The 27,408-nt window shown below is 46.2% G+C and overlaps 1 protein-coding gene across 2 annotated transcripts in view; it reads right to left on the minus strand.

Annotated features, from left to right (window-relative positions):
- Nucleotides 1-27,408, minus strand: part of LOC139228561 (ADAMTS-like protein 5) — a 145,705-nt gene that overhangs the window by 24,661 nt on the left and 93,636 nt on the right. For both annotated transcript variants that reach the window (XM_070859678.1, XM_070859677.1), the window contains exons 3-8: nucleotides 19,440-19,597; nucleotides 12,618-12,678; nucleotides 11,208-11,316; nucleotides 8,415-8,542; nucleotides 3,772-3,895; nucleotides 162-245 (exon numbers count right to left, since the gene is read on the minus strand). In XM_070859678.1, the coding sequence (XP_070715779.1) occupies nucleotides 162-245; nucleotides 3,772-3,895; nucleotides 8,415-8,542; nucleotides 11,208-11,316; nucleotides 12,618-12,678; nucleotides 19,440-19,597 (664 nt within the window). The remainder of the gene's footprint in view (nucleotides 1-161; nucleotides 246-3,771; nucleotides 3,896-8,414; nucleotides 8,543-11,207; nucleotides 11,317-12,617; nucleotides 12,679-19,439; nucleotides 19,598-27,408) is intronic.

Below are 27,408 nucleotides of genomic sequence, written 5' to 3' on the forward strand. Positions count from 1 at the left end.
TGATTCTCGCCTACCCAGCCCAGGGTTACTGGAGCTAGTTGCAACACTGGAATTACAGCCTTGGCTGAAATCAGCTAACATAGCACAGGGGAACTGGCACCTAACTAGGCATGTACTGGGATAGTAACCTTGGAACTCTTGTAACTTAGAGGTTGACTTACCCAGGTAGTTCCTGCTGTTGTCTGTAACTTTGATGTTAGTGGCTCCCGCTGGGATCACAGTCACATTATTATAACCAAAGTAACCTAAGATTAGTTAGAAAAAATACTCATTAACTCCCTGCTGCCGATTACCAAGTGAGATTTCAGAAGTTATATTGCATATTATTTTGGAGTTTGCATAACCAGAAAAATGCAGCAAGTGAAGATTTATAACATTAGTGTTAAACATACAATTTACAGAACTGTGCAAAATATCTAAATAATAAAAAATAAACCTGGAAATTCCTGTTGGGGACATCAATAGCATCATAGAATAGAACCAAAGAGCCATAGATTAGAATCATACAACCATAGAATAAAACTATTAAAAAAATAGGATAGAACCATAAAACCATAGCATACAACCAAAGAACTATAGATTAGATCCATAGGAACATAAAGCTATTGAATCATACTACAGAAGCTTACAGCACAGAAGGAGGCTATTCAGCCCATCCTGTCTGTACTGGCTCTTCGCGAGAGCAATTCAAAATGAATCCCACTGCCTCAATCTCTCTCCGTAGCCCTGTATCCCCTCTGCTTCCTGCTGCAACTGTATAGGGTATTGGTAAAGCCGCACCTGGAGTACTGCGTGCAGTTTTGGTCACCTTACTTAAGGAAGGATATACTGGCTTTTGAGGGGGTACAGAGACGATTCACTAGGCTGATTCCGGAGATGAGGGGGTTACCTTATGATGATAGATTGAGTAGACTGGGTCTTTACTCGTTGGAGTTCAGGAGAATTAGGGGTGATCTTATAGAAACATTTTAAATCATGAAAGGGATAGACTAGAGGCAGAGAGGTTGTTTGCACTGGTAGGGGAGACTAGAACTAGGGGGCACAGCCTCAAAATACGGGGGAGCCAATTTAAAACCGAGTTGAGAAGGAATTTCTTCTCCCAGAGGGTTGTGAATCTGTGGAATTCTCTGCCCAAGGAAGCAGTTGAGGCTAGCTCATTGAATGTATTCAAGTCACAGATAGATAGATTTTTAACCAATAAGGGAATTAAGGGTTATGGGGAGCGGGCGGGTAAGTGGAGCTGAGTCCACGGCCAGATCAGCCATGATCTTGTTGAATGGCGGAGCAGGCTCGAGGGGCTAGATGGCCTACTCCTGTTCCTAATTCTTATGTTCTTATGTTCTTATGTATTTATCGAATTTTCCCTGATAAGATGCAGTGATCTCTGCCTCAACCCTTTCCTGCAGCAAAGCATTCCATTCTCCAACAACCTGCCATGTAAAGAAAGGTCTCCTAACCGCTCTGCTCATTCTCTTAGTTGATGGCCCGCAGCAACCATTGGAAATAGCCTTGACATATTCGCTCTATCAAAAACCTGTCATAATTTTAAGTGCCTTTATTAAATTGCCTCGTCGCATCCTTTGCTCCAGTGGAACTAACATATAAACATAGAAACATAGAAAATAGGTGCAGGAGTAGGCCATTCGGCCCCTCTAGCCTGCACCGCCATTCAATGAGTTCATGGCTGAACATTCAACTTCAGTACCCCATTCCTGCTTTCTCACCATACCCCTTGATTCCCCTAGTAGTAAGGACTTCATCTAACTCCTTTTTGAATATATTTAGTGAATTGGCCTCAACAACTTTCTGTGGTAGAGAATTCCACAGGTTCACCACTCTCTGGGTGAAGAAATTCCTCCTCATCTCGGTCCTAAATGGCTTCCCCCTTATCCTTAGACTGTGTCCCCTGGTTCTGGACTTCCCCAACATTGGGAACATTCTTCCTGCATCTAACCTGTCTAACCCCGTCAGAATTTTAAACGTTTCTATGAGGTCCCCTCTCATTCTTCTGAACTCCAGTGAATACAAGCCCAGTTGATCCAGTCTTTCTTGATAGGTCAGTCCCGCCATCCCGGGAATCAGTCTGGTGAACCTTCGCTGCACTCCCTCAATAGCAAGAATGTCCTTCCTCAGGTTAGGAGACCAAAACTGTACACAATACTCCAGGTGTGGCCTCACCAAGGCCCTGTACAATTGTAGCAACACCTCCCTGCCCTTGTACTCAAATCCCCTCGCTATGAAGGCCAACATGCCATTTGCTTTCTTAACCGCCTGCTGTACCTGCATGCCAACCTTCAATGACTGATGTACCATGACACCCAGGTCTCTTTGCACCTCCCCTTTTCCTAATCTGTCACCATTCAGATAATAGTCTGTCTCTCTGTTTTTACCACCAAAGTGGATAACCTCACATTTATCCACATTATACTTCATCTGCCATGCATTTGCCCACTCACCTAACCTATCTAAGTCGCTCTGCAGCCTCATAGAATCCTCCTTGCAGCTCACACTGCCACCCAACTTAGTGTCATCCACCCAACCCCAGCATGGTGAGCCTCTCCGTACCACCTACTGAATTCGACCCTGATTGTTCGCGATGGCCTTCATATTTTTTCCATTCAGGGACACCCAAAATGGCGATTGTGCAAAAGCTATTTTTGTTTACATTAAATAGGTTACTGCCTTTGTTAAGATAGCGGAGAGAAGTATTTGATAAGAGGAAGTTAAAGGTATGTTTGAAAACATTGCAGACGGACATCTCTAGGAATAAATTCAGAAACACTGGGAGACACTGAGTTAACCTATCCATTGTAAAACTTGAAAGAGGAGTAAGATTGCGCCAAAAAGAGGCCTTTTTGTGTTATTTTAAAACAAATGGGAGTTCGTTTTTCTAATTTTTCGAATGGCATTTGCTCTGGTAAAGTGCAACGAGTGTTAAGTGGCCGAGGCGATAATAATTGGCCGCTAATCAGCTCTGATACTCAAAGACAATCTGGCAACGGGACAGTATAGTTGTGAAAAGACTAAACTGGAAATAGTGGAAACACACAACAGGCCAGTCAGCATCTGTAAAGAGAAAAGGTTTGGACTGTGTGCCCTGAAGGGTAATGCAACCACCTGCCTTCATACTCACCACAGATGTTGACTGTGTTGACATGGCAAACGAGCCAAAGGTGGGCAGCGGAAACATTACAAGGACACCCTCAAAACCTCCCTGGTAAAGTGCAACATCCCCACTGACACCTGGGAGTCCCTGGCCAGAGACCGCCCTAAGTGGAGGAAGAGCATCCGGGAGGGCGCTGAGCACCTCGAGTCTCGCCGCCGTGAGCATGCAGAAATCAAGTGCAGGCAGCGGAAGGAGCGTGTGGCAAACCAGTCCCACCCACCATTACCCTCAACGACTATCTGTCCCACCTGTGACAGGGACTGTGGCTCTCGTATTGGACTGTTCAGCCACCTAAGGACTCATTTTTAGAGTGGAAGCAAGTCTTCCTCGACTCCGAGGGACTGCCTGTGAAGATGGGATGTTGACTGTGTTTTCAGCATTTTATTTCTGTTCTTTTAATCAAGATTGCCAGCATCCCGTGCAGTTTTGCCTGATAATCTATAATTTAGCTCTGGCGGAAAGGGTCTGCTCCGTTACTCTCGTGTCCCACAAGCTATTGCGGGCTGCTCGCAGTATCGCGGAGTATCGACGCCAACGGGAATTGCGATTCATGTTTTTAGGCAAGGCACAAGGCATTCACCCATCGAGAATGGCAGGGAAATCACCGGAAGAGGGGAACGCTGATCGGTGGACTCTCCGGATCAGGACGCAGGAGTCGTTCCGTCCACCGCAGACCCCGCAGACATCCGTTCTGGCCTTCGAGCCGAGGATACTGTCGCAACCTATTTTCTGGAAAGCAAGAGAAAGGGGGAGAAAAAAACACACACACTCATATCCAGTGATTCACTTCGTGGGTGCTGAGTGTTACGGTTACAGTTCGGCACCGGTGAGACAATCTTATGCGAAAGGTGAGACAGTCAGGAGGGATTCGTACATGCCTCAGTTAGAGTGGCTCAGTGGGTAGCACCCTCGCCTCTGAGTCAGAAGGTTGTGGGTTCAAGTCCCATTCCAGGGAATTGAGCACAAAAATTTAGGCTGACACTCCAGTGCAGTGCTGAGGGAGTGCTGCACTGTTGGAGGTGACGTCTTTCGGATGAGAGGTTAAACCGAGGCTCTGTCTGCTCTTTCAGCTGGACGTATAAAATCCCATGGCTTTATTTCGAAGAAGAGCAGGGGAATTATCCCCAGTGTCCTGGTCAATACTTATCCCTTAATCAACATAACAAAAAAAAATGGATTATTGGGTCATTATTGCATTGCTGTTTGTGGGAGCTTGCTTTGCGCAAATTGGCTGCTGCGTTTCCCACATTACAACTGTGACCACACTTCAAAAGTACTTCATTGGCTGGAAAGTGCTTTGAGACGTCTGGTGGTCGTGAAAGGCGCTATATAAATGCAAGTCTTTCTTTTACTCTGAAGGGCCTGTTTCGCGTTCTATGCACAAGGATCACTTGCAGGAAACAGGTTTTCCTCTCATTCACCTCAGTGTAACGGCTCCTGTTTCAGGTTCATAAAGGACCCAGCCCCGTTTGAAAAGTGCAAAAACACATATGTGTAAGGACTAATCCTGCACCTTCAGCAGGGAGCTGCACAGTGGGGGGAGAATTGGGCCCACCATACTGTGGCCCGAATTCCCATCTGTGCTCCTTTCGAGTCCGCTTCACTGCTGGAAGCACGGGATCGCAGGATCCACATGACACGAGCAGGAACGGCTCCAGATTCAATCCACTTCAGAAAGAAAACACTTGTATTTATATAGCGCCTTTCATGGCCTCAGGAAATCCCAAAGCGCTTTACAGCCAATGAAGTACTTTTGGAGTGTGATCACTGTTGTAATGTGGGAAACACAGCAGCCAATTTGCGCTCAGCAAGCTCCCACAAACAGCAACGTGATAATGACCAGATAATCTGTTTTTGTTATGTTATGTTGATTGAGGGATAAATATTGGCTGGGACACTAGGGGAATAACTCGCCTGTTCTTCTTTGAAACAGTGCCGTGGGATAATTTACATCCACCTGAGAGGGCAGACAAGGCCTCGGTTTAACATGTCTTTTGAAAGCCAGCACCTCTGGCGGTGCAGCACTCTCTCAGCACTGCACTGGAGTGTCAGCCTAGATTTTTGTGCTCAAGTCTCTGGAGTGGGACTTGAACCCACAACCTTCTGACTCAGAGGCGAGTGCGCTGCCCACTGAGCTACTGGCTGACCCTTCAGGATCTCCCCTGATGGTTAAATCGGAAATGCAAAGACTTGCGTGGAACCCAATCACACAGACCCGCCTCTGGCGTGAGCAATGCTGGCAGATCTCAGCCAGGACAGCAGTGGGTGGGCCGCCTCAACTGGTTTCGGCACCCTTGGACCAAAATACAGCCCTGCTTCCTGGGTTATTGTTCAGTCAGTCCTGCTAAAGACAGGCTATGCTTTGGCTGTGCTGCTGTCATGGTTGAAGAGCCTGCTGATACTCGGGGCCTGAAAAGTGCCCTCCTGTCCAAAACGGGGCGCTCCCAACACCGTTTTGAGCGTTTTTACCGCCGCAGTGGTTGAGGTCACCTCTTGAGCGAGATTCCACATTTTGGTTTTTCTTTCAATTGGATCCGGAAATCGCTCTTAATGGGGGCGGTGGCAAGACCTGAGGGGCGGAGGGTGGGGGCGGTGCGGAGTGGCCGTCACGATGACGTCATCACGGCGCCGTGTCTCCACGGCTCGCCCCTTCACTTAAAGGGGCGATCCTCCGCGATTTTAAAACTTCGGCTCACTGGGCCATCAGGGAGGGTTTCGGCCGGGCCAGCGGCCTGGCACCCAAGAGGGGGGGTGACAGGCTGCCTGTTGGCGGTCCGGCCGAACCCGGGGGGGGGGCGGCATAATTGTCCGGCCGACAAAAAAAAACATGGCGGCAGCGGCAGTGCACCCTCCCCTTTAAGGGAAACCGTGCCGCCGCTGCAGAAGGCCTCAGCCTCACTGGACCACCGGGAAAAACAGGTTTCGGCACCGCCGGACGGGCTGAAGATTTTCATGGCGGCATTTCACCGTCGGGGGGGGCTGGGAAGATTGGCGGTGCGCACGGTGATGACGCACTTAACACAGATCAGCAGCAGCAGCGGGGGGGTGGGTGGTGGGGGGGCGCACCGCCGGGATAAAACGCCGGTGGAATTTTGATATTGGCGGCCATCGCATGAAAAGTAGGCGGCCACTCCACTCCGCAGCATGGCCGCTGATTTCCAGTGTTAAGGAGCCTTAAGGAAAGCGGCAATTTAGGCCCCTCACTGTCTAGGCTTGCATGTTGCATGAGATACAGGAGGGGCGTGCGGGCCTGTCGAACAGTACCTCGATGCGAGTCAGGGCCTTAAGGGATACGGGACAGGGAAGTAACTGGAACATTGGTTGGCAGTCCCTTCAAAAAAGTTTTGAAGTAAGATGTTTAAAGCTTTTTGATCATGTGTATTAAAGGATTTTAGCAACCAATAGAATGTTTTCACATAAAAGCAGTAAAGCATATAGATACGTTAAACATCGGCAAATAACTATGTCACTTCAGAAAGGAATGACAAAGGGAACTCCACATATCCACCGACAACCTTTGAGATTCACTGGTTCTATGAGAAAAAAAAAATCACACACAGATATATCCAGTTTCCGTAAGCTGTTTCCTTTCAGGGTGCATTTACACGACAGGTTTGGTTCAGTGTGAAGCGGCTTGGGTTTCACATCAATGCCGAACCTACTTTGTGCTAAGACCCGGAGTAACTGCAAAGCAAAGTGGAGTGAGACCACCTCCCCCAGGGAGTCTCGCTTGGGCATCAGGCTCAGTCCTTCCTCTGCATTCAGGCTGCACTGGGCAGCATAACTAAGTGAGACCACTTTACGTTGACACTACAGTTATAGTGTTGGCACCCCATAACAGGTTAATTAAAACTTAATGGTGTTAGCGCCTTTCAAATCAGTCTCGTATATCTGATGCAATAGACTGCCCTTAGTGGATATACTGTACTATCGGTACAAGAATCTGTTTTCTCCCCCGAGGCTAACAAAACACTTCAGACAAAGGACCGTTATGTAGATATTAACTCCTAGACTGCTCCACTGATTTTAGTTTTATATATATATATATCTTCCCTCCTGTTTCTGTTAATTTTATTTCCCCACCGTTTCTTTTTCTTCTTGCTGTGATATTTTTTCCACAGATGCCAACAGCTCTCTGATACCTCACCCGAGAGATCACGTGTGAGTGCCAGCAGGCTAAGCGACTGTGGGGGGCATCACAGCTGAGCCCGATCCTGTCCTTGTCTGGTCCACACACGTGGCTGGTCATTTTGACTTTGGGCGATAGTGTTAAACGGCCGCTATCGATTCAGCCCGATATACATGTTTTGATTTTTGTTTCAGTGGACTATAATGGAAATGGTAATCGGGAGCGATGTACGACAGGCGATTGAATCGACATCGCCCATTTTACGCTATCGCCAGAAATCAAAATGACCCCCCCCCCCGATGTAGTCAGGAGCAGGGATCTTAAGTCAGCCCTTGACTGTTTGCGAGACGTTATTTTGTTGGGAAGTTTTCAAGTACCTCAGTAACAAGCTCTGAAATAATGCCATGTTGTTGGTTGTTAGGGAAGAAGGTTACACTGCAGGAGATACAGAAAACAGAAAAAATACAGAGGCAGCACGGGCCAGCCCACACTGCAATACGTGTGTGCGCTCGGTCTGTGCAGCAGAGCTGGTCTCCAGTCGTCTTGGGTGATCCTTGTCACTGGACCAAGACCTAGCTTTCTCAAGCCCGTGTGGTGGCTGGTGTGCAACGGCCGCCCTACGTTAAAAAAATCCACGCACAGGCATCTTCCACCCTTCACGATGTAGTTCGGGACCTGGAATATTAGGTCCTTCATTGAAACACCTGTGAACTCCTCCCTTTTTGGCGTGGAAGCAAGTCATCCTCACTTCGAGGGACTGCCTATGATAATGACAGAAAAGCACAGAAATGATATATTTTAACACTGGCCACAAGGGCAGTGTTAAACTGTGATCCTTACGGACTTCGGGGATGGCATTTACTCTGGGTGCAATGCCCCTGTATTCTCAAGTCATCCTCACTGCTGATATTCTACTGACAACAAATCAAACCTGTTTGTGCCCAGTCAGATCAGCTGCCGGGCAATGTTCCCTCTATAAAACATTCTGTGCATGGCACCTTTCAATTTGCTGCGCGCGCAGCGTAGAAGGTACGTTGCTGCCGAGGGCAGTTCGCCGTTTGTTCAATGGGTTCACAATATCAGTTTTCCATTGATATTGTTTTCTGGGGATTTGCTCACCTGACATTGCCCACTGATGCACATATCCGATGAGTCAGGGCTACACTTTGTCCCGTCCAGAACGCGACCAAACATGTAGTAGAAATTCTTTCCTTTGGCTAGGCAGTTGAGGTCACATTGATTGGGAGCTGTTAGAAAGAAGAATAACAGAGCAAGGCTCAAGGTTCAAGGTTCAAGGTTCAAACTCCTGTAAACCTCCATCGGCGACAGTAAAGCACTAAACCGAACTCACGATAGCAGACAGGTCAGCGCGAGACGTGAAGCAAAGATTGTTCTTATGTTTTGTGAGTGCTGGTATTGAGAGAGTTAAAGCCATTTGATCAAACGTTACTGAGAGCGCTCCTCAGCCTTGCCTTTCCCTGCTACAGGATTAAGAGCAGACGAAAGCCTGGATAAGGGCAGTAGGATCAGACTTTTGGGGAGTTTAAAATTAATTTGGTTGCTCGGCTGTGTGAGATGGAGTGCAAGAGAGATGAGCTTCGAAGGGTCAAAGTGGTCTTTGCTCATCCTCTGCTGTTCCTTCTGCTCTTCTCGTGGGGTCAGAAGCCCCCTGGTCATTGCACGTTGCAACGTCGTAAATGTGTCAGTATAGATTTCCTCTGCTCGGTATGTCTTGCAGAATCGTAAACACGTGCTTTTATAATGAGTTTACAATCTTGCTGGAGATAATGAACAGAGGAAATCTTCACTGACACTTTTACGATCTCACCAGAGATGAATTGTTACCCCACAAGGTGCAGCTGTAACTTCGATTGATGTAATGCATACGGCCACTAGGGGCTCTTCATCAGCTCGTTTCTCCAATCCTTTCAATACCACCGAGTCGATCGCCATGAAAGAAGAAAAGAAAGAAAGACTTGGATTTATATAGCGCCTTTCACGACCACCAGACGTCCCAAAGCGCTTTACAGCCAATGAAGTACTTTTTGGAGTGTAGTCACTGTTGTATTGTGGGAAACGCGGCAGCCATTTTGCGCACAGCAAGCTCCCACAAACAGCAATGTGATAATGACCAGATAATCTGTTTTTTGTTATGTTGATTGAGGGATGAATATTGGCCATGACACTGGGGATAACTCCCCTGCTCTGTTTTGCAATCGTGCCAGGGGATCTTTTACATACCTCTTGAGAGAGCAGACGGGGCCACGGTTTAATGTTTCATCAGTAAAGACAGCACCTCCGACAGTCGATGATTTAACCCAGGTTTTGGTGAATGATTATTCATAGGAATGGGAATTTTAAACCACTGTGTTTACAGGGTTATATCATTGTTGCTTATACACTAGATTATGTGTACAGGAGTTAGGAACATAGGAACAGGAGTAGGCCATTCAGTCTGTCGAGCCTGTTTTGCCATTCAATGAGATCATGGCTGATCTGTGATCTAACTCCATCATGTGCCTTGGCTCCATATCCCTTAATACCCTTGGCCAACAAAAATCTATCGATCTCAGATTTTAAAATTATGAATTGAGCTAGCATCGACTGTTTTTTGTAGGAGAGAGTTCTACACTTCCTAACTACTCTCCTGAATGGCCTGGCTCTAATGTTAAGCTTATGACCCCTTGTCCTCGACTCCCCCCAGCGGAAATAAAGTCTACCTAACCTATCAATTCCTTTCAAAATCCTAAAAACCTTAATCAATCATCCCATAACCTTTTATATTCCAGGGAATACAAGCCGAATTTATATAATCTCTCCTGATAATTTATCCCTTGGAGCCCTGGCAACATTCTGACGAATTTGCACTGCACTCCTTCCCAGGCCAAGATATCCTTTCTAAGGACAACCTCATTCTTATTTGTACACTAGATTAGGTGTACAGGAGTTAAATCATTGTTATCTGTACACCGCATTCGGCGTACAGGAGTTCTCAGAGGTCGGCCATTTAGGACTGAGATGAGAAATTTTGTCACTCAGAGGGTGGTGAATCTTTGTAATTCTCAACCCCAGAGGGCTGTGGATGGTCAGCCGTTGAGTATATTCATCGTGGGCTGCCTCAACCTGTGTAAGAACACCACCGCAGGTCGGGGCTATAAATAGAGCTGGAGCGCCGGGCCCTGGAACATCGTGGGCGAAGGTGCGGTGAATGAGGGGGTACAGGGCCCAGAAGAGCCGAGGGCCCAGAGACAGCACGGACCAGCCCACACTGCGATGTGTGTGCGCACTAGGTCCGTGCAGCAGAGCAGGCCTCCAGTCGTCCTGGTTAACCCTTGCCACTGGATAAAGGCCTAGCTCTGTCGAGCCCGTGTGGTGGCTGGTGTGCAACAGTCACCACACGTTAAAAAAATCCACACGCACAGGCATCTTCCACCCCCTCAATTGTAGTTCAGGACTGGAATAGCGGGTCCTTCATTGAAACATCTGTGAACTCTTGTGGAAGCAAGTCATCCTCGTTCGAAAGACCGCCTATGATGATATTCAAGACAGAGAGCGATAGATTTTTGGATATTAAGGGAATCAATCGCTATGGGGATTGGGCGGGAAAGTGGAGTTGAGGTAGAAGATTAGCCATGATCTTATTGAATGGCAGAGCAGGTTCGAGGGGCCGAATGGCCTACTCCTGCTCCTAATTCTTATGTTCTAATGTTCTGATAGATGCAGTACCCATTGTTCTGATAACATTATCGGAACCCATCGGCAATCTGAGTACATCACACAAACTGTTTAATTCTCTGCCCTCCTAAACAAGATGAACTGAATTAGTGCCAATTGAATTAGTGCCTAAGTTCACATCACTTGGATCCCAGTGATTCCCCTGTGCTGTAATTGGGGAGAGTGCTGCGTACTTACCCCCATAGAATGGCAGCCACTGGTGACTCCTCATATTGCCCTGGAGGGGTTTGTTGTTGTAGAGTGAACATTGAATCTTCCGGAAATCAATGGATCCCGGAGGGCAGTCCTGTGAGAATTGTGTCAAATTTTAAATCACCAACAGAGACCTGGTCACAAACAACTTGTGTTTCTGCAGCACATTTAATGCAGAAAAAAAATCCTAAAGCAATTCACAAAGGCGTAATCAAAACAAACATTGACCGCCGAAACAAAGGAGGCGATATCAGGAGAGGTGACCAAGGGGTTGGTTGAAGAGGTAGATTTTAAGGAGGGTGTGAATGGAAGAGGGGGGTGGAGAGGTGGGGGGAGGAGGCAGTTAGTGTGGGGCCCAGGCGGCTGAAGGCATGGCTGCTGATGATGGGACAGAGGGAGGGGATTGCACAATAAGCCAAAGTCAGAGGAACTGAGAATTCAGGGAGGAGCTTTGGAGGAGTGAATCCATGGAGGGATTTAAACATGAAGATGAGAATTTTAAATTTCAAGTGTTGGCGGGCGGGAAAACAATGCAAGCTAGCGAGCACAGGGGTGATGGGTGAATGGGAATTGATGCGGGATAGGATATGGGTAAACTGAAGTTTACGGAGGGTAAAGGATGGGAGGTGGCTAGAACAGCATTTGGATAAGTCTGGAGGCAACAAAGACATGGATGAGATTTTCAGCGGCAGACGGGCTGAAATAGGGTTGGAGGCGGATGTTATGGAGGTAGAAGTCAAGCTTGACATTGTAAAGGACGGCGAGGTTGTGAACAGTCTGGTTCAGGCTGCGGCCAGGATGGGAGATAGAGCCATTGGAAAGGATGTGGAGCTGTTGGCAGGAGCCATCAATGGTGACTTTGGTCCTCCCAATGTTGCACTGGGGGAAATGGCGGCTCATCCAAATTTGGATGATGGGCAAGCAGTCTGACTGCCTGGAGCAGTGGGGGGGCTGAGAGATGTAGTGAAGCGGTAGAGCTGGGTGTCGTCAGCCTACATGTGGAAATTGAACCCATGTCTGCAGATAATATGGCCAAGGGACAAGATTTAAATGAGGAAGAGGAGGGGCCAAGGATAGACCCTTGGGGTCACCGGAGGCGATGTTATGAGAGTTAGAAAATTGCTCATTACTGGAGATACACTGGCTAGTTCGGAGAGCGTTTGTGCGGGGTGGGTGGAGGGTGCTGTATGATTGGAGGAGGTCACAGAGCTAGGGGACAAAGCCATTAAGGAATTGAGGATAAGAATTTTATCAAGGACGGAGTGATAGGTGAATGGGATGGTGTGGGATAGGATATGTACAGCAGAGTTTTGGATAAATAAATTGGGATGGAGTCCTTTTGAAAGATCTGAAGAGCGTTCAGTGCGGCAAGTGTTGCACCAGAAATGTACTCACCAGAAGGTTACACACTCTGTACTGCCTCTGATCGCCGGGACAACCCTCTGTATTAGCGAACCTGGCAATTCAAAGCAAACACTGAGCACCTTCATTGAAACCTTCCCCGCAAACAGTGGACAACCATCAACCTCCTCAGAACCGGTCCTGGTCGATGCTGCCAACTTCTCCATCGGTGGAAGAGTAAAGCATCCGCCATCATGCGACTGTGGAGCTCCTAATCAGACCCTGGAGCACGTCACTGAGCACTGCCCTCAGAGGGAATTTGCAGGCAGCCTACAAGATATCCACACTGTTACAACTTTGGCCTAGACATCTGACTTAGTTTTGCTGCTACTATACGGAAGAATAAGATTAATTGAAGGAGCACAGTCACATTTCTGTATCAAAATCAAACTTTTAACTATTGTGTTGCCGCCATGATAAATTCTCTCATGGGATTCTTCTCAAGCTGGGCCAGTGGTGTAGAATGACATGACAACAATAACTACCACTTGCATTTATACGGCACCTTTAACATGGTAAAACTACGTTGCACAGGAGCGTCCTCAAACAAAATTTGACACCGAGCCACGTAAGGAGATCTTAAGACAGGTAACCAAAAGATTGGTCAAAGAGTTGTAAGGTTTCAATCAACTTCTTAAAGGAGGTGAGAGAGGCAGAGAGGCGGAGAGATTTCGGGCTGGAATTCCAGAGTTTATGGCCCAGGCAGCTGAAGGCACAGTGCCAAAGGGGGCATGATGAAAATCAGGAATTTGCAAGAGGCCAGAATTTTTCTCCTCTCTCCTCCTGAAGGCGATGGCTCATGCTGGGATTGAGGTTCCTCCATAGGTGCTGACCATTCTCTGGTACCTTATACAAGTGGCCATTCTTCATATGTGACCCTAGACAGCATGCATCTGAGCTATTCAACTGCGCGGGGCCATCACAGTCCTGTGTTCCCTGGGTGCCAACCACTCAGACACCTCCCCCTAGTGGCTATTCTTTGTGTGTGACTCCAGATAACGACTGTCTGAGAGTTATTCCCTCCTGAGGGGTGGTATACAAAACTCCAATTCTATCCTCCATGTTCACACACGCACATTTCTCAGCAAAGGATCATTGGATAGCGATCACTTGCAGTTGATCTTTCCCCCCTTGCTTGGCTCATCACCCTGGCTGCCCAGCCTATCTTAAGATCAATGAATAGTGCAGAGCAAAAGAAAGAATGACTTACATTTATATAGCGCCTTTCACAACCTCAGGACATCCCAAAGCGCTTTAAAGAATGTTCCCGATGTTGGGGAAGTCCAGAACCAGGGCTACAGTCTAAGGATAAGGGGTAAGCCATTTACGACCGAGATGAGGAGAAACTTCTTCACTCAGAGAATTGTGAACCTGTGGAATTCTCTACCACAGAAAGTTGTTGAGGCCACTTCGTTAGATATATTCAAAAGGGAGTTAGATGTGGCCCTTACAGCTAAAGGGATATGGAGAGAAAACAGGAATGGGGAACTGAAGTTGCATGATCATATTGAATGGTGGTGCAGGCTCAAAGGGCCGAATGGCCTACTCCTATGTAAAGCCAATGAAGTACTTTTGGAGCGTAGTTGCTGTTGTAATGTAGGAAACATGGCAGCCAATTTGTACACAGCAAGCTCTCACAAACAGCAATGTGATAATGACCAGATAATCTGTTTTTAGTGATGTTGATTGAGGGATAAGTATTGGCCAGGACACCAGGGATAACTCCACTGCTCTTCCTCTGAATAGTGCCATGGGATCTTTTGCATCCACCTGAGAAAGCAGACGGGGCCTCGGTTGTAATGTGCAGCACTCCCTCAGCACTGCACTGAAGTGTCGGCCTAGATTTATATGCTCAAGTCCCTGGAGTGGGACTCGAACCCACAATCCTTCTGACTCAGAGGAAGTGTGCTACCCACTGAGCCACAGCTGACACATAAAATGTCTTATCGAATGTGTGAAACATCTCATCAGACCAGAGAATGAATGCTGGCCAGTCCATCTACCAAGTGAGCTGCCTTGGAGTGCGCTCTCTTCTATTGTCATTTCAAAATCCCAAGTTAAAATTCCATGATGAAAAATGTGCCCTAAAGCAGATACAACATGTGCTGTGGCATCAAACGATGCAAGGTAGTCAACATAGGTCATCAGAAGAGTCCTTTGCTTCTGTTCCAGAAACACAGTCTACCTAAAAGCTCTGGTGACACTACCCCTTTAAGAACTGTTTTGCTAATTCCATGAACATTTCAATTGAGAATTATCCCTGCGGTTATACATTGCATTCATAAAAAGTTACAGAGAACTATTTTTGCAGATGTTATTGAAGGAAATGATGCGCACAGTTTGAATTCTCAAAATGGTTTTCCAAAGGGATATTAACCAGTTCATTAATCACTGAAATCACCATTGCTTCCTCCGTGAAACAACAAAGTGGGTCATTTAGCTTTATTCTTCAGCATATACTTCCGAGCTGTAAAACAATTTGAGCTGCAGTTAACCCAAAAGTCGCAGGGCTCTTTGACTTCATTCTGCTGAAATTCTGGCGATTGGAAAAGGCTGGAGTTGTATCTGTGGCTGACGCATTAAGTAATCCAAGAATGTCATTTTCCAGTTACCTTGCTCCTCTCCTGATGGGGTTCAGCTACTGACCACACTTTGACACCTTGTACAAGGAGCCAGTCTTCATTGGATAATGATCAGGAACTGGAACCGTGGCTGATTTTACCATCCCACCCCTCCCCCAGACTCTCCGATCCAGGACACTGAGGTCAATTACAGCGCCTCACCTACCGTCCCAGCTGAGAGCGGGTAATTCCATACAAGACTGTTCCTTTAAACTAGTAGGACTGGGAATCCTGAGCAGTTCGTTTGATCGGCAGCCCGTCCACCACCTTAAACATTGACTCTCTCCACCACCGGTGCATCCTGCCTGCAGTGTGCCCCTTCTTATTTCTCATCTATATGCTGCCCCTTGGCGATATCACCCGAAAACACGGAGTCAGTTTCCACATGTACGCAGCCGACACCCAGCTCTATCTCTCCACCACTTCTCTCGACGCCTGCTTGGTACCTAAATTGTCAGATTGCTTGTCCGACATCCAGTACTGGATGAGCAGAAATTTTCTCCAATTAAATATTGACAAGACCGAAGCCCTTATCTTTGGTCCCCACCACAAACTGCGTTCTCTAACCACTGACTCCATCCCACTCTCTAGCATCAATCTGAGGGTGAACAAGACTGTTCGCAACCTAGGTGCCATATTTGACCCTGAAATGAGTTTCCAGCCATATATCCGCAGCATAACTAAAACCGCCTTTTTCCACCTCCGTAACATTTTCTGCCTCTGCCCCACCTCAGCTCTTCTGCTGCTGAAACCCTCATTCATGCCTTTGTTATCTCTAGTCTTGACTACTCTAACTCACTCCTGGCCGGCCTTCCACATTCCACACTACGTAAACTTGAAGACATCGAAAACTCAGCAGCCCGTGTACTAACCCGCACCAAGTCACGATCACCCATCACCCCTGTGCTTTCTGACCTACATTGGCTCCCAGTTAAACAACACCTCGATTTCAAAATTCTCATCCTTGTTTACAAATCACTCCATGGACTTGCCCCTCCCTATCTCTCTAACCTTTTTCAGTCTCACAATCCCACAAGATGTCTGCACTCCTCAAATTCTGGCCTCTTGAACATTATAACTGCTCAACCATCGGTGGGCGTGCCTTCAGCTGCCTGGGGCCTGGGCCCTAAGCTCTGGAACTGTCTCCCTAAACCTCTCTGCCTCTCTACCTCTCTTTCCTCCTTTAAGACGCTCGTTAAAACCTCTTTAAACATGCTTTTGATCATCTGCTTTAATTTCTTCTGTGGCTCGGTGTCAAATTTACCTGTTTGTCTGTAACACTGTTGTGAAGCGACTTGGGACGTTTTACTACGGTAAAGGCGCTATATAAATAAAAGTTGTTATTATTTTATTATTATTTATCTACAAGATGGACTGCAGCAACTCGCCAAGGGTTCTTCAGCGGTACCTCCCAAACCCTCTACCACCTAGAAGGACAAGGGCAGCGAGCCCATGGGAACCCTATCACCTCCAAGTTCCCCTCCAAGTCACACATCATCCTAACTTGAACATATATCACCCGTTCCTTCATCGTCGCTGGGTCAAAATCCTGGAACTCATGTGGGAGAACCTTCATCACACGGACTGCAGCGGTTCAAGAAGGCGTCTCACCACCACCTTCTCGAGGGCAATTAGGGATGGGCAATAAATGCTGACCTTGCCAGCGACACCCACATTCCCAAGAATTAATTTTTCAATATACATTTAGAAAGTGGTGCACTTCTATCATCAACAACAACAGCAGCTTGTATTTATATAGCACCTTTAACGTAGTGAGGCATCCCAAGGCGCTTCACAGGTGTATTATGAGATAAATATTTGACACCGAGCCGCATAAGTAGAAATTAGCGCAGGTGACCAAAAACTGGGTCAAGGAGCGTCTTGAAGGAGGAAAGAGAGGTAGAGAGGCGGAGAGGTTTAGGGAGGGAGTTCCAGAGCTTGGGGCCCAGGCAACAGAAGGCACGGCCACCAATGGGGTTGAGCGATTATAATCAGGGATGCTCAAGAGGGCAGAATTAGAGGAACAGACATCTCGGGGGGGCTGTGGGGCTGGAGGAGATTACAGAGATAGGGAGGGGCGAGGCCATGAAAAGAAAATAAGGATGAGATAATATCTTAATACCTCATCTGTTTCTCTGAAGATCAATTCAAATTTTCAACCACACCCCACTAAATTGCTGCAAACCCAAATTGCTTTTTGCGTTGTTAAACCTTTTAGATATAACAAAGAGTTACAAACAGGGCAAATAATCAGAGGTGATTTTCACAGGGCGGTTGCGAATGGGTATTAATGGAGGGCATTAACATCGGATTAGCACAGGAAGCATTAAAGGGGCGGTGCCGAGAATTGTTTTCACACGCAGAGTTGTTCGAATATGAAGCTATTGAAGTTCAGTTAGTCAAGACATTTAAGAAGGAAAGTATTAATGGGAGGAGGAAAAGGGCATTGAATTGGGATTAGAGAGGTAAGCTCCAGTGGGAGAGGTAGCACCAGCGTAGATAGGAATAGCTTCCTTATGTACAGTCTACTCCTGTTAATCCAAAGACAATTCTCTTGAGTTTTGAAGATTGAGGGGTAATCAAATTGAGATGTTTAAAATAGTAAACGGATTCGATGGAGTCGCTACAGAGAAGCTGTGCCCTGTGGCGGGGGAATCCAGAATAAGTGGACACAATCTCAAAATGAGAGCCAGGCCGTTCAGGAATGAAATCGGGAAGCACTTTTTAACACAAAGGATAGTGGAAATAAGAAATTCTCTCCCCCCAAAAGGCTGTGGATGCTGGGGGGTCAAGTGAAGCTTTAAAGATTGAGATCAACAGATTTTTATTGGGTAAAGGTATCAAAGGATATAGATCTAAGGGGGTTAAAAGGAGTTAAGGTACAGATCAGCCCTGATCTCATCATCATAAGTGGACCCTTGAACGAGGATAATTTGCTTGCCTGATTTAATTGAATGGCAGAACGGGTTTGAGGAGCTAAGTGGGTTACTTCTGTTCCAATGCTTCTGATTTTGCTTGAATTAGGCAATTTCAGTAAAACAACACACAAAGTGTTTTCGCATAATGTCAATTTGGGTCAACAAGCGATTTGGATTAAGGTAACTTTGAATTAAGACGAGCAGACTGTGCAACGCTTTTATGATGTTCTTGTTTTAATTCTCTCCTCATAAAAAGACAAACTTCCTCAGTTTTATTTTAAAACTACCTTTTAAAAATAAATGTACTTCATTTCTGCCTTGAACAGCTGTAACGAGCAATTCAAAATGCTAATTTGAGAAACACTTCCTTTTCGCTGTTGTAAATATTTTTAAGTTCCAATCGCAGATCATGAAACACCTGGAAAGTGATTCTGCTTCGGCAAAGATTTGCCTCTTCATTGTCACAGAGGAGTGAGGAGCTGTCAAACAACTTAATCATTAATTGGACTAACATATAGAGCACAATGCAATACATCGAGTGAAACTTTAGTTGTTCAAAGGTCCGTGCCCACATTCTCACTCAGTTGCAAACTATTACAGTGCATGATATCTGCCACCAGAGGGCACTGCAGCGAGTTACCACTGTAAATGCTCCGGCTGGTTTCCAGTGGTGGGAATGGAGTACGGCAGCATTGCATTGCAACATGGAATCTGTTTCATGCTGGCCTGGATCAGCACTGGTTTGAGTCCAGTGCACTAGTGGGAGGTATGTATAGTACAGACAGTGTTGGCCGTGGCTCAGTGGGTAGCTCACTCGCCTCTGAGTCAGAAGGTTGTGGGTTCAAGTCCCACTCTTGCAACTTGAGCACATAAATCTATGCTGACACTCCAGTGCAGTGCTGAGGGAGTGCTGCACTGTCGGAGGTGCCGTCTTCAGATGAGATGTTAAACTGATGTCCCGCCTGCCCTCTCAGGTGGACCTAAAAGATTCCACGGCACTATTTCGGAGAAGAGCAGGGGAGTTATCCCCTGGTGTCTTGGCCAATATTTATCCCTTAATCAACATCACCAAAAACAGATTATCTGGTCATTATCACATTGTTGTTTGCGGGAGCTTGCTGTGCGCAAGTTGGCTGCTGCGTTTCCCACAATAGCACAGTGACTACACTCCAAAAGTACTTCATTGGTTGTAAAGCGCTTTGAGATGTCCGGTGGTCATGAAAGGCGCTATATAAATGCAAGTCTTTCTTTCCTTTAAAAGTTAGGGGGCCACGTACCTCAAGCAGCGCCTGCTCCGGAAGGACGCTCCTCCACCGCACGTGCTGGAGCAGGCGCTCCAGCTTCCCCATGTTGACCACTCGCTGGACCACGCCTGCCGGTCTTGACGCACTCTGTTTGCCCACTGAGGTCTTCTTAGCTTCTGATTGGCAGCCAACTTGTGGAAACAGCCATAAATAAAATGATTGAGTCAATCAGTACATCCAAAGGTGACACTTTCAAATCCATTGCCTCTGCGGCATTAGAGCTACCATAGTTAGCGCGCCCTTTTAAAGTTTATGTTTGTTTAATTCTCTCCTCATAAAAAGACAAACTTCCTCAGAGTTTTATTTTTAAAACTACCTTTTAAAAATAAATGTACTTCATTTCTGCCTTATACAGCTGTAGCGAGCAATTCAGAATGTTGATTTGAGAAATACTCCCTTTTCGCTGTTGTAAATATTTTAAAGTTCCAATCGCAGATCATGAAACACCTGGAAAATGATCTTGCTTCGGCAAAGATTTGCCTCTTCATTGTCACAGAGGAGTGAGGAGCTGTCAAACAACTTAATCATTAATTGGACTAACATATAGAACACAATGCAATACATCGAGTGAAACTTTAGTTGTTCAAAGGTCCGTGCCCACATTCTCAGTCAATTGCAAACTATTGCAGTGCATGATATCTGCCACCAGAGGCGCTGGGATTTTTTTTGCATCCTGCATCAACATTCAGGTCAGGCAGAGCATGAGTAAGATGCGGAGTAAATCATAGAACCAGACAGCACAGAAGGACACCATTCGGCCCATCGAGCCTGTGCAGGCTCTTTGAAAGAGCTGTCCAATTAGTCCCACTCCCTCCTCTTTCCCCATAGCCCTGTGAAATTTTTCTTTCAATTATATACAGGCAACTCGCGATTATCCGCACACGGATCCAACAGGAAACTGTTATACGGGATTTAAAATTTTGGCCCGGGAAGGCATCAGGTTTTAACTTTATGCTAATCACTCTAACGGAGAAATCGTTTACCCGGCATAGCCCAATCCCCGAGGGACCTGGATAATCGAGAGTTGCCTGTATCCAGTTCCCTTTTGAAAGTTACTGCTCAATCTGCTTCCACCACCCCTATCAGTCAGTGCATTCCAGCGCACTGCGTCAAAAAATTCTCTTTATTTCCTTTCTGGTTTATTTTGCCAATGACCTTAAATCCGTGTCCTCTGGTCACCGACTCTCTTGTTCGTGAAAACAGCATCTCCTTATTCATTCTATCAAAATGCCTCATCATTTTGAACACCTCTATTAAATCTCCTCTTAACCTGCTATGCGCGGACAGCAAACCCAGCTTCTCCAGTCCGCTCCATGTAACTGAAGTCTCTTGTCTTTGCTGCTTTCAATCAGAACAAATATCTTCCTGCTGTTTCTGAGCTTAGTGCTGAGGCGAGACATATTTTACCGCACAGCAGCTATCTTCATGACCAGACCTGTCATTTTCACACAGTTTCCGAGTATAAAGCGCTGGAAGATTGGTTTTTTGGCACTCTGCCTTAAATCATGGCACACCATCTAATGGGAGCAATGAACATCAGAGATGCTGGGAGCTAAAGTTAACAACAAAGACCTCATGCTCCACTGCCCAAGCCTTGGAAACCTGCAGATGGCAACTCATCCAGACAGTTACTTTCAATAAAAAATGTCTCATTTTATAAATATATTTAAAAAAGCCAAAGGTGGCATTGAACATTCTAAAGATGGATTTTATTCAGGAATACAACCATTGTGGGACTTGTCTCAGAACGTTGCACTGATACTTTGTGTTGTGCTCTTCATTGTGCTAACGCCCTCTGGCTGAATCCCACTCTGCGTTTTTAGTGTAGGTGTTGGAAGGCATACCAATAAAAGTAAAGCTTCATTAGTCAGCTGTGGCTCAGTGGGCAGCACACTTGTCTCTGAGTCAGAAGGTTGTGAGTTCAAGTCCCACTCCAGGAACTTGAGCACGTAATTCTAGGCTGACACTCCCAGTGCCGTCTTTTGGAGGTCCCGTCTGCCCTCTGAGGTGGACGCAAAAGATCCCACGGCATTATTTTGCAGGGGAGTGATCCCGGGTGTCCTGGCCAATATTTATCCCTCAATCAACATCACTAAAGCAGATTATCTGGTCATTATCACATTGCTGTTTGTGGGAGCTTGCTATGCGCATATTGGCTGTCGTATTTCCCACATTACAACATTGACTACACTCCAAAAATACTTCATTGGCTGTAAAGCGCTTTGAGACGTCCGGTGGTCGTGAAAGGCGCTATATAAATGCAAGTCTTTTTTTATTATTTTATTGGTAGGATTTGATCAGAAATGCTCCAACGTCACTTCTTCTGAACGCTCTAAACTCCAGCGATAATAATAACAACAACTTGCATTTATAGAGCATCTTTAGCATAGCAAAATGTCCCAAGGCGCTTCAAAGGTGCGATATCAGACAACATTTGGCACCAAGCCACATAAGGAGATATCAGGACAGATAAAACAGGTATGTTTTAAAGAACATCTTAAAGTAGGCGAGAGAGGTAGAGATGCGGAGAGGTTTAGGGAGGGAATTCCGGTGCTTGGGGCCCAGGTAGCTGAAGGTATGGCAGCTAATGGTGAAGCGAAGGAAGTTAGGGATGCACAAGGCATCAGAAATGGAGGAGCGCGGTGTTCTCAGGGGATTGTAAGACTAGCGGAAGTTACAGAGATAGGGAGGGGCGAGGCCACAGAGGGATTCGAACACGGGGATGAGAATTGTGAAAGCGAGGCGTTGCTGGACCGAGAGCCGATGTAGGTCAGTGAGCGGAGGGGTGATGGTGAATGAGACTTGGTGCGAGTTAGGATACGGGCTGTAGAGTTTTATGGAATGTGTAAGGTGGGAGGCCGGCCAGGAGAGTATTGCAATAGTTGAGTCTAGAGGTGACAAAGGCCTGGATGAAGGTTCCAGTAGCATATGGGCTGAGGCGGGGGGGCAACATTGCGGAGGTGAGAGTAGACGGTCTTGCGATGGAGAGGACATGGGGTCGGAAGCTCGGTTCAGGGTCAAATAATTATTTACCTGATATGGCAAGATATCTCTTGGTGCTTCTAAACTCCCAGACTTTGGGTCGTGTTGAAGTTGGAGCTTAGAAACAGAGAAAATAGGTGCAGGAATAGGCCATTTGGCCCTTTGAGCCTGCAACACCATTCAATATGATCATGGCTGATCATGCAACTTCAATACTCCATTCCTGCTTTCTCTCCATACCCCTTGATCCCTTTAGCCATATGGGCCACATCTAACTCCCTTTTGAATATATCTAACGAACTGGCCTCAACAACTTTCTGTGGTAGAGAATTCCACAGGTTCACAATTCTCTGAGTGAAGAAGTTTCTCCTCATCTCGGTCTTAAATGGCTTACCCCTTATCCTTAGACTGTAACCCCTGGTTCTGGACTTCCCCAACATCGGGAACATTCTTCCCGCATCTAACCTGTCCAATCCTGTCAGAATTGTATATGTTTCCATGAGATCCCCTCTCATTCTTCTAAATTCCAGTGAATATAAGCCTAGTCGATCCAATCTTTCTTCATATGTCAGTCCTGCTATCCTGGGAATCAGTCTGGTGAACCTTCGCTGCACTCCCTCAATAGCAAGAATATCCATCCTCAGATTAGGAAATCAAAACTGTACACAATATTCAAGGCCCTCACCAAGGCCCTGTACAACTGCAGTAAGACCTCCCTGCTCCTACACTCAAATCCTCTCGCTATGAAGGCCAACATGCCATTTGCCGCCTTCACCGCCTGCTGTACCTGCATGCCGACCTTCAATGACTGATGTACCATGACACCCAGGTCTCGTTGCACCTCCCCTTTTCCTAATCTGTCACCATCCAGATAATATTCTGCCTTCCTGTTTTTAGAAAGTGGATACCAAAGTGGATAACCTCACATTTATCTACATTATACTGCATCTGCCATGCATTTGCCCAATCACCTACCCTGTCCCAGTCACCCTGAAGCCTCTTAGCGTCCTCCTCACAGCTCACACTGCCACCCAGCTTAGTGTCATCTGCAAACTTACATTATTACATTCAATTCCTTCGTCTAAATCATTAATGTATATTGTAAATAGCTGGGGTCCCAGCACTGAACCTTGCGGTACCCCACTAGTCACTGCCTGCCATTCTGAAAAGGACCCATTTATCCCGACTCTTTGCTTCCTGTTTGCCAACCAGTTCTCTATCCACGTCAATACATTAGCCCTCAATGGGAACCAGGTTTGATTTAGACTGAGAATGCCTATGTTGCTTTTTCCTCTTCCAAGCCCTCACACTGTGGTATTCTGAAATGCTTCACTCACCTGCTGTAAGGAGGCTCAAATGGCTGGCCCAGGATTGTGGAATCAACATCTTAACCACTTACATAGGAGTACACAGGATACACGGCCCAGAAACAGGCCATTCAGCCCAACCAGTCCATGCCGGCATTTATGCTCCACTCGAGCCTCCTCCCGTCTTTCCTCATCTAAATTTATCAGCATAACCCTCTGTTCCCTTCTCCCTCATATGCTTAAATACCATTCGCTTCAACCACTCCCTGTGGTAGCGAGTTCCACATTCTCACCACTCTTTGGGTAAAGAAGTTTCTTCTGAATTCCCTATTAGATTTCTTGGTGACTATCTTATATTGATGGCCCCTAGACAAGTGGAAACATTCTCTTTGTCAAAACCTTTTATAATTTTAAAGACCTCAATTAGGTCACTCCTTCAGCCTTTTCTGAAGACCCAGCCTGTTCATCCTTTCCTGATATATATACCCTCGCATTTCTGATAACATCCTTGTAAATCTTCTCTGCACCCTCTCCAGTGCCTCTATATCCTTTTTATAATAGAATTGCACGCTGTACTCTAAGTGTGGTCTCACCAAAGTTCGATACAGGTTTAGCATAACTTCCCTACTTTTCATTTCTATACCTCTAGAAATAAACCCAAGTGCTTGGGTTGCTTTTTTTAATGGCCTTGCTAACCTGCAACAGCTGTTAATGATTTGATGTTTATCATCATATGAGGCTTGCAAATACCCTGGTGTTCCCCTACAATATGTTGTAGCTTTAAGTCATATATAATGGCCCATTAACACCCCGCATTACACACTGTGATGTCGTAGTCTGATATTAAGCTTTTACCATCAGACGTCAACAAAATATGATACTCAGGCGCCTACCACACACACGGAAAAGGGGGTGAAATAGAAATATATCAGATTCACACTGGTTTTCAATCATCTTCCCAACTGCATTCCTTGTAACACACGCATGCCTGTTTTAATCTCTCCCCCATCGTTCCAAACTGTCAATTAATCCTTCTGCTGCCACAGTCAGGTTTACTCAGCCAAACACTACGAATCTTCAGAAACCACGTGTTCAGCTGCCACTTCAGTGTTTTGGTGCAATTTCTTAAGCCTCAGGTTGATCTGGTGTCAGCTGTGGCTCAGTGGGCAGCACACTTGCCTCTGACTCTGAGTCAGAAGGTTGTGGGTTCAAGACCCACCAGAGACTTGAGCACATAAATCTAGGCTGACACTCCAGTGCAGTGGTGAGGGAGTGCTGCACTGTCGGAGTGTGCTGTCTTTCGGATGAGACGTTAAACTGAGGACCAGCCTGCTCTCTCAGGTGGATGTAAAAGACTCTGCTGCACTATTTCAAAAAAGAGCAATGGAGTTATCCCTGGTATCCTGGCCAATATTTATCCCTTAACAAACATCACTAAAAAAACAGATTATCTGCTCACTATCACATTGCTGTTTGTGGGAGCTTGCTGTGTGCAAATTGGCTGCTGTGTTTCCCACATTACAACAGTGACTACACTACTAATGTACTTCTTTGTCTGATCATGAAAGGTGCTATATAAATGCAAGTCTTTCTTTCTCATTTGAGCCAAAACCGCCTATCACTGAAGAATCATCCAGCTGAGCAAGGATGAACCTTCTTTCCTCCTCCTTAAACCTGCCTTCTGTGCCCTCCATCACCAGCTTAACCGTCAAAAGTGAGGAGGGTGTGAATTTCTATGTCGCCTTGGGGCATTTCATTATATAAATACAAATTGCTGTTGTGGAAATTAACACTGAAACCACGCCTTTTGTTCATACCTTAGTCTACCTGGGTAACATAATCAGCAAAGGACAAATGAATGGCAGGAATGACATATGAAGAAAGACTGGATCGACTAGGCTTATATTCACTGGAATTTAGAAGAATGAGAGGGGATCTCATAGAAACATATAAAATTCTGACGGGACTGGACAGGTTCGATGCAGGAAGAATGTTCCCGATGTTGGGGAAGTCTAGAACCAGGGGTCATAGTCTAAGGATAAGGGGTAAGCCATTTAAGACCGAGATGAGGAAAAACTTCTTCACTCAGAGAATTGTGAATCTGTAGAATTCTCTACCACAGAAAGTTGTTGAGGCCAGTTCGTTAGGTATATTCAAAAGGGAGTAAGATGTGGCCCTCAAGGGGTATGGAGAGAAAGCAGGAATGGGGTACTGAAGTTGCAAAAATTATCAGCCATGAGCATATTGAATGGTGGTGCAGGCTCAAAGGGCCAAATGGCCTACTCCTGCACCTATTTTCTATGTTTTTCTCTGAATGGGTTATCCTCTCCCCCTCTAAAATGAATGGATTATCAAGAGAGGAGTCAGTGGGAGGGAGCATCTTTAGTACTAGGGCCAAAGCCCTGACTAGACACCCGGAGATTGGATCCCTTACATCCTCGCTCAGCTACACGAGAGACAGATCTCTCTGACTACATCCCCCATGGAAACCGCATGGAACAGATGCAAATAGAGGGTTTTCATACCACTATGAACACTGGGATAGCCATGCCTCTATAGTGGCTCTATTTGGCTGGTTGGTACAATCCAGCTATCAACTCTACAAGCCCACACAGAAACCTGCAGTTGCGAGACGTTGTGTCGTTTTCTTGCCATCGCAGTGTTGTGCATTCACCCACAGAACAACAAAAATAACGGCAGAGTGCCTGAAGACACTCTTCAACTTAATGGGATGGTCCCATCCAATCTCGGCCTAACATTAGGGTTTCCTCCTTGGGTCCGTACTGATCTAATTCAAAATTTAAGATCCTAATTCAGAATGCATCCAATTGGGACTGCAGCCATGTGTCAGCCGTGGCTCAGTGGGTAGTATTCTCGCCTCTGAGTCAGGAGGTTGTGGGTTCAAGTCCCACCACAGCGACTTGAGCACAAAAAATCTAGGCTGACACTCCAGTACAGTGCTGAGGGAGCGCTGCACTGTTGGAGGTGCCGTCTTTTGGATCAGACGTTAAACCAAGGCTCCGTCTGCCCTCTCAGGTGGACGTAATAGGTCCCATTGCACTATTTTGAAGAAGAGCAGGGGAGTTATTCCTGGTGTCCTGGCCAATATTTATCCCTCAATCAACATAATAAAAAAAAAACGAGATTATCTGGTTATTATCACATTGCTGTTTGTGGGAGCTTGCTGTGCGCAAATTGGCTGCTGTGTTTCCCACGTTACAACAGTGACTATACTCCAAAATGATTTCATTGGCTGTAAAGCGCTTTGAGCCGTCCGGTGGTCATGAAAGGCGCTATATAAATCCATGTCTTTCTTTATGTGTGTAGAACCGCTCCCGGAGGGGGAAAAAAATAACTTGTTCCAATTTAAACAGACTACTGTCTCTCCTGTGGGAGGTCACGATAACTCCCTGAGGATTGCAATTTCTTACATGTATGGACTGCGCTGCTCATTCAGGAGGTGTGACAATCCCAGCATTCACAGAGGTATGAAAACCCTTCATTAAAACTCTAACGTAGATACCTGAAAATTCTATGGCCCCGGCATGCTGCAAAGGGAGAAGGACAAACACGGAAAAAGAAAGAAAGAGAGAGAGAGAAACAGAGGAAAAAGATGAGGAGTCAAGTTTGACACATCTGCCCATCTCCTGCAA

The sequence above is a fragment of the Pristiophorus japonicus genome, chromosome 18, assembly GCF_044704955.1.
Source record: "Pristiophorus japonicus isolate sPriJap1 chromosome 18, sPriJap1.hap1, whole genome shotgun sequence".
NCBI lineage: Eukaryota > Metazoa > Chordata > Chondrichthyes > Pristiophoridae > Pristiophorus > Pristiophorus japonicus.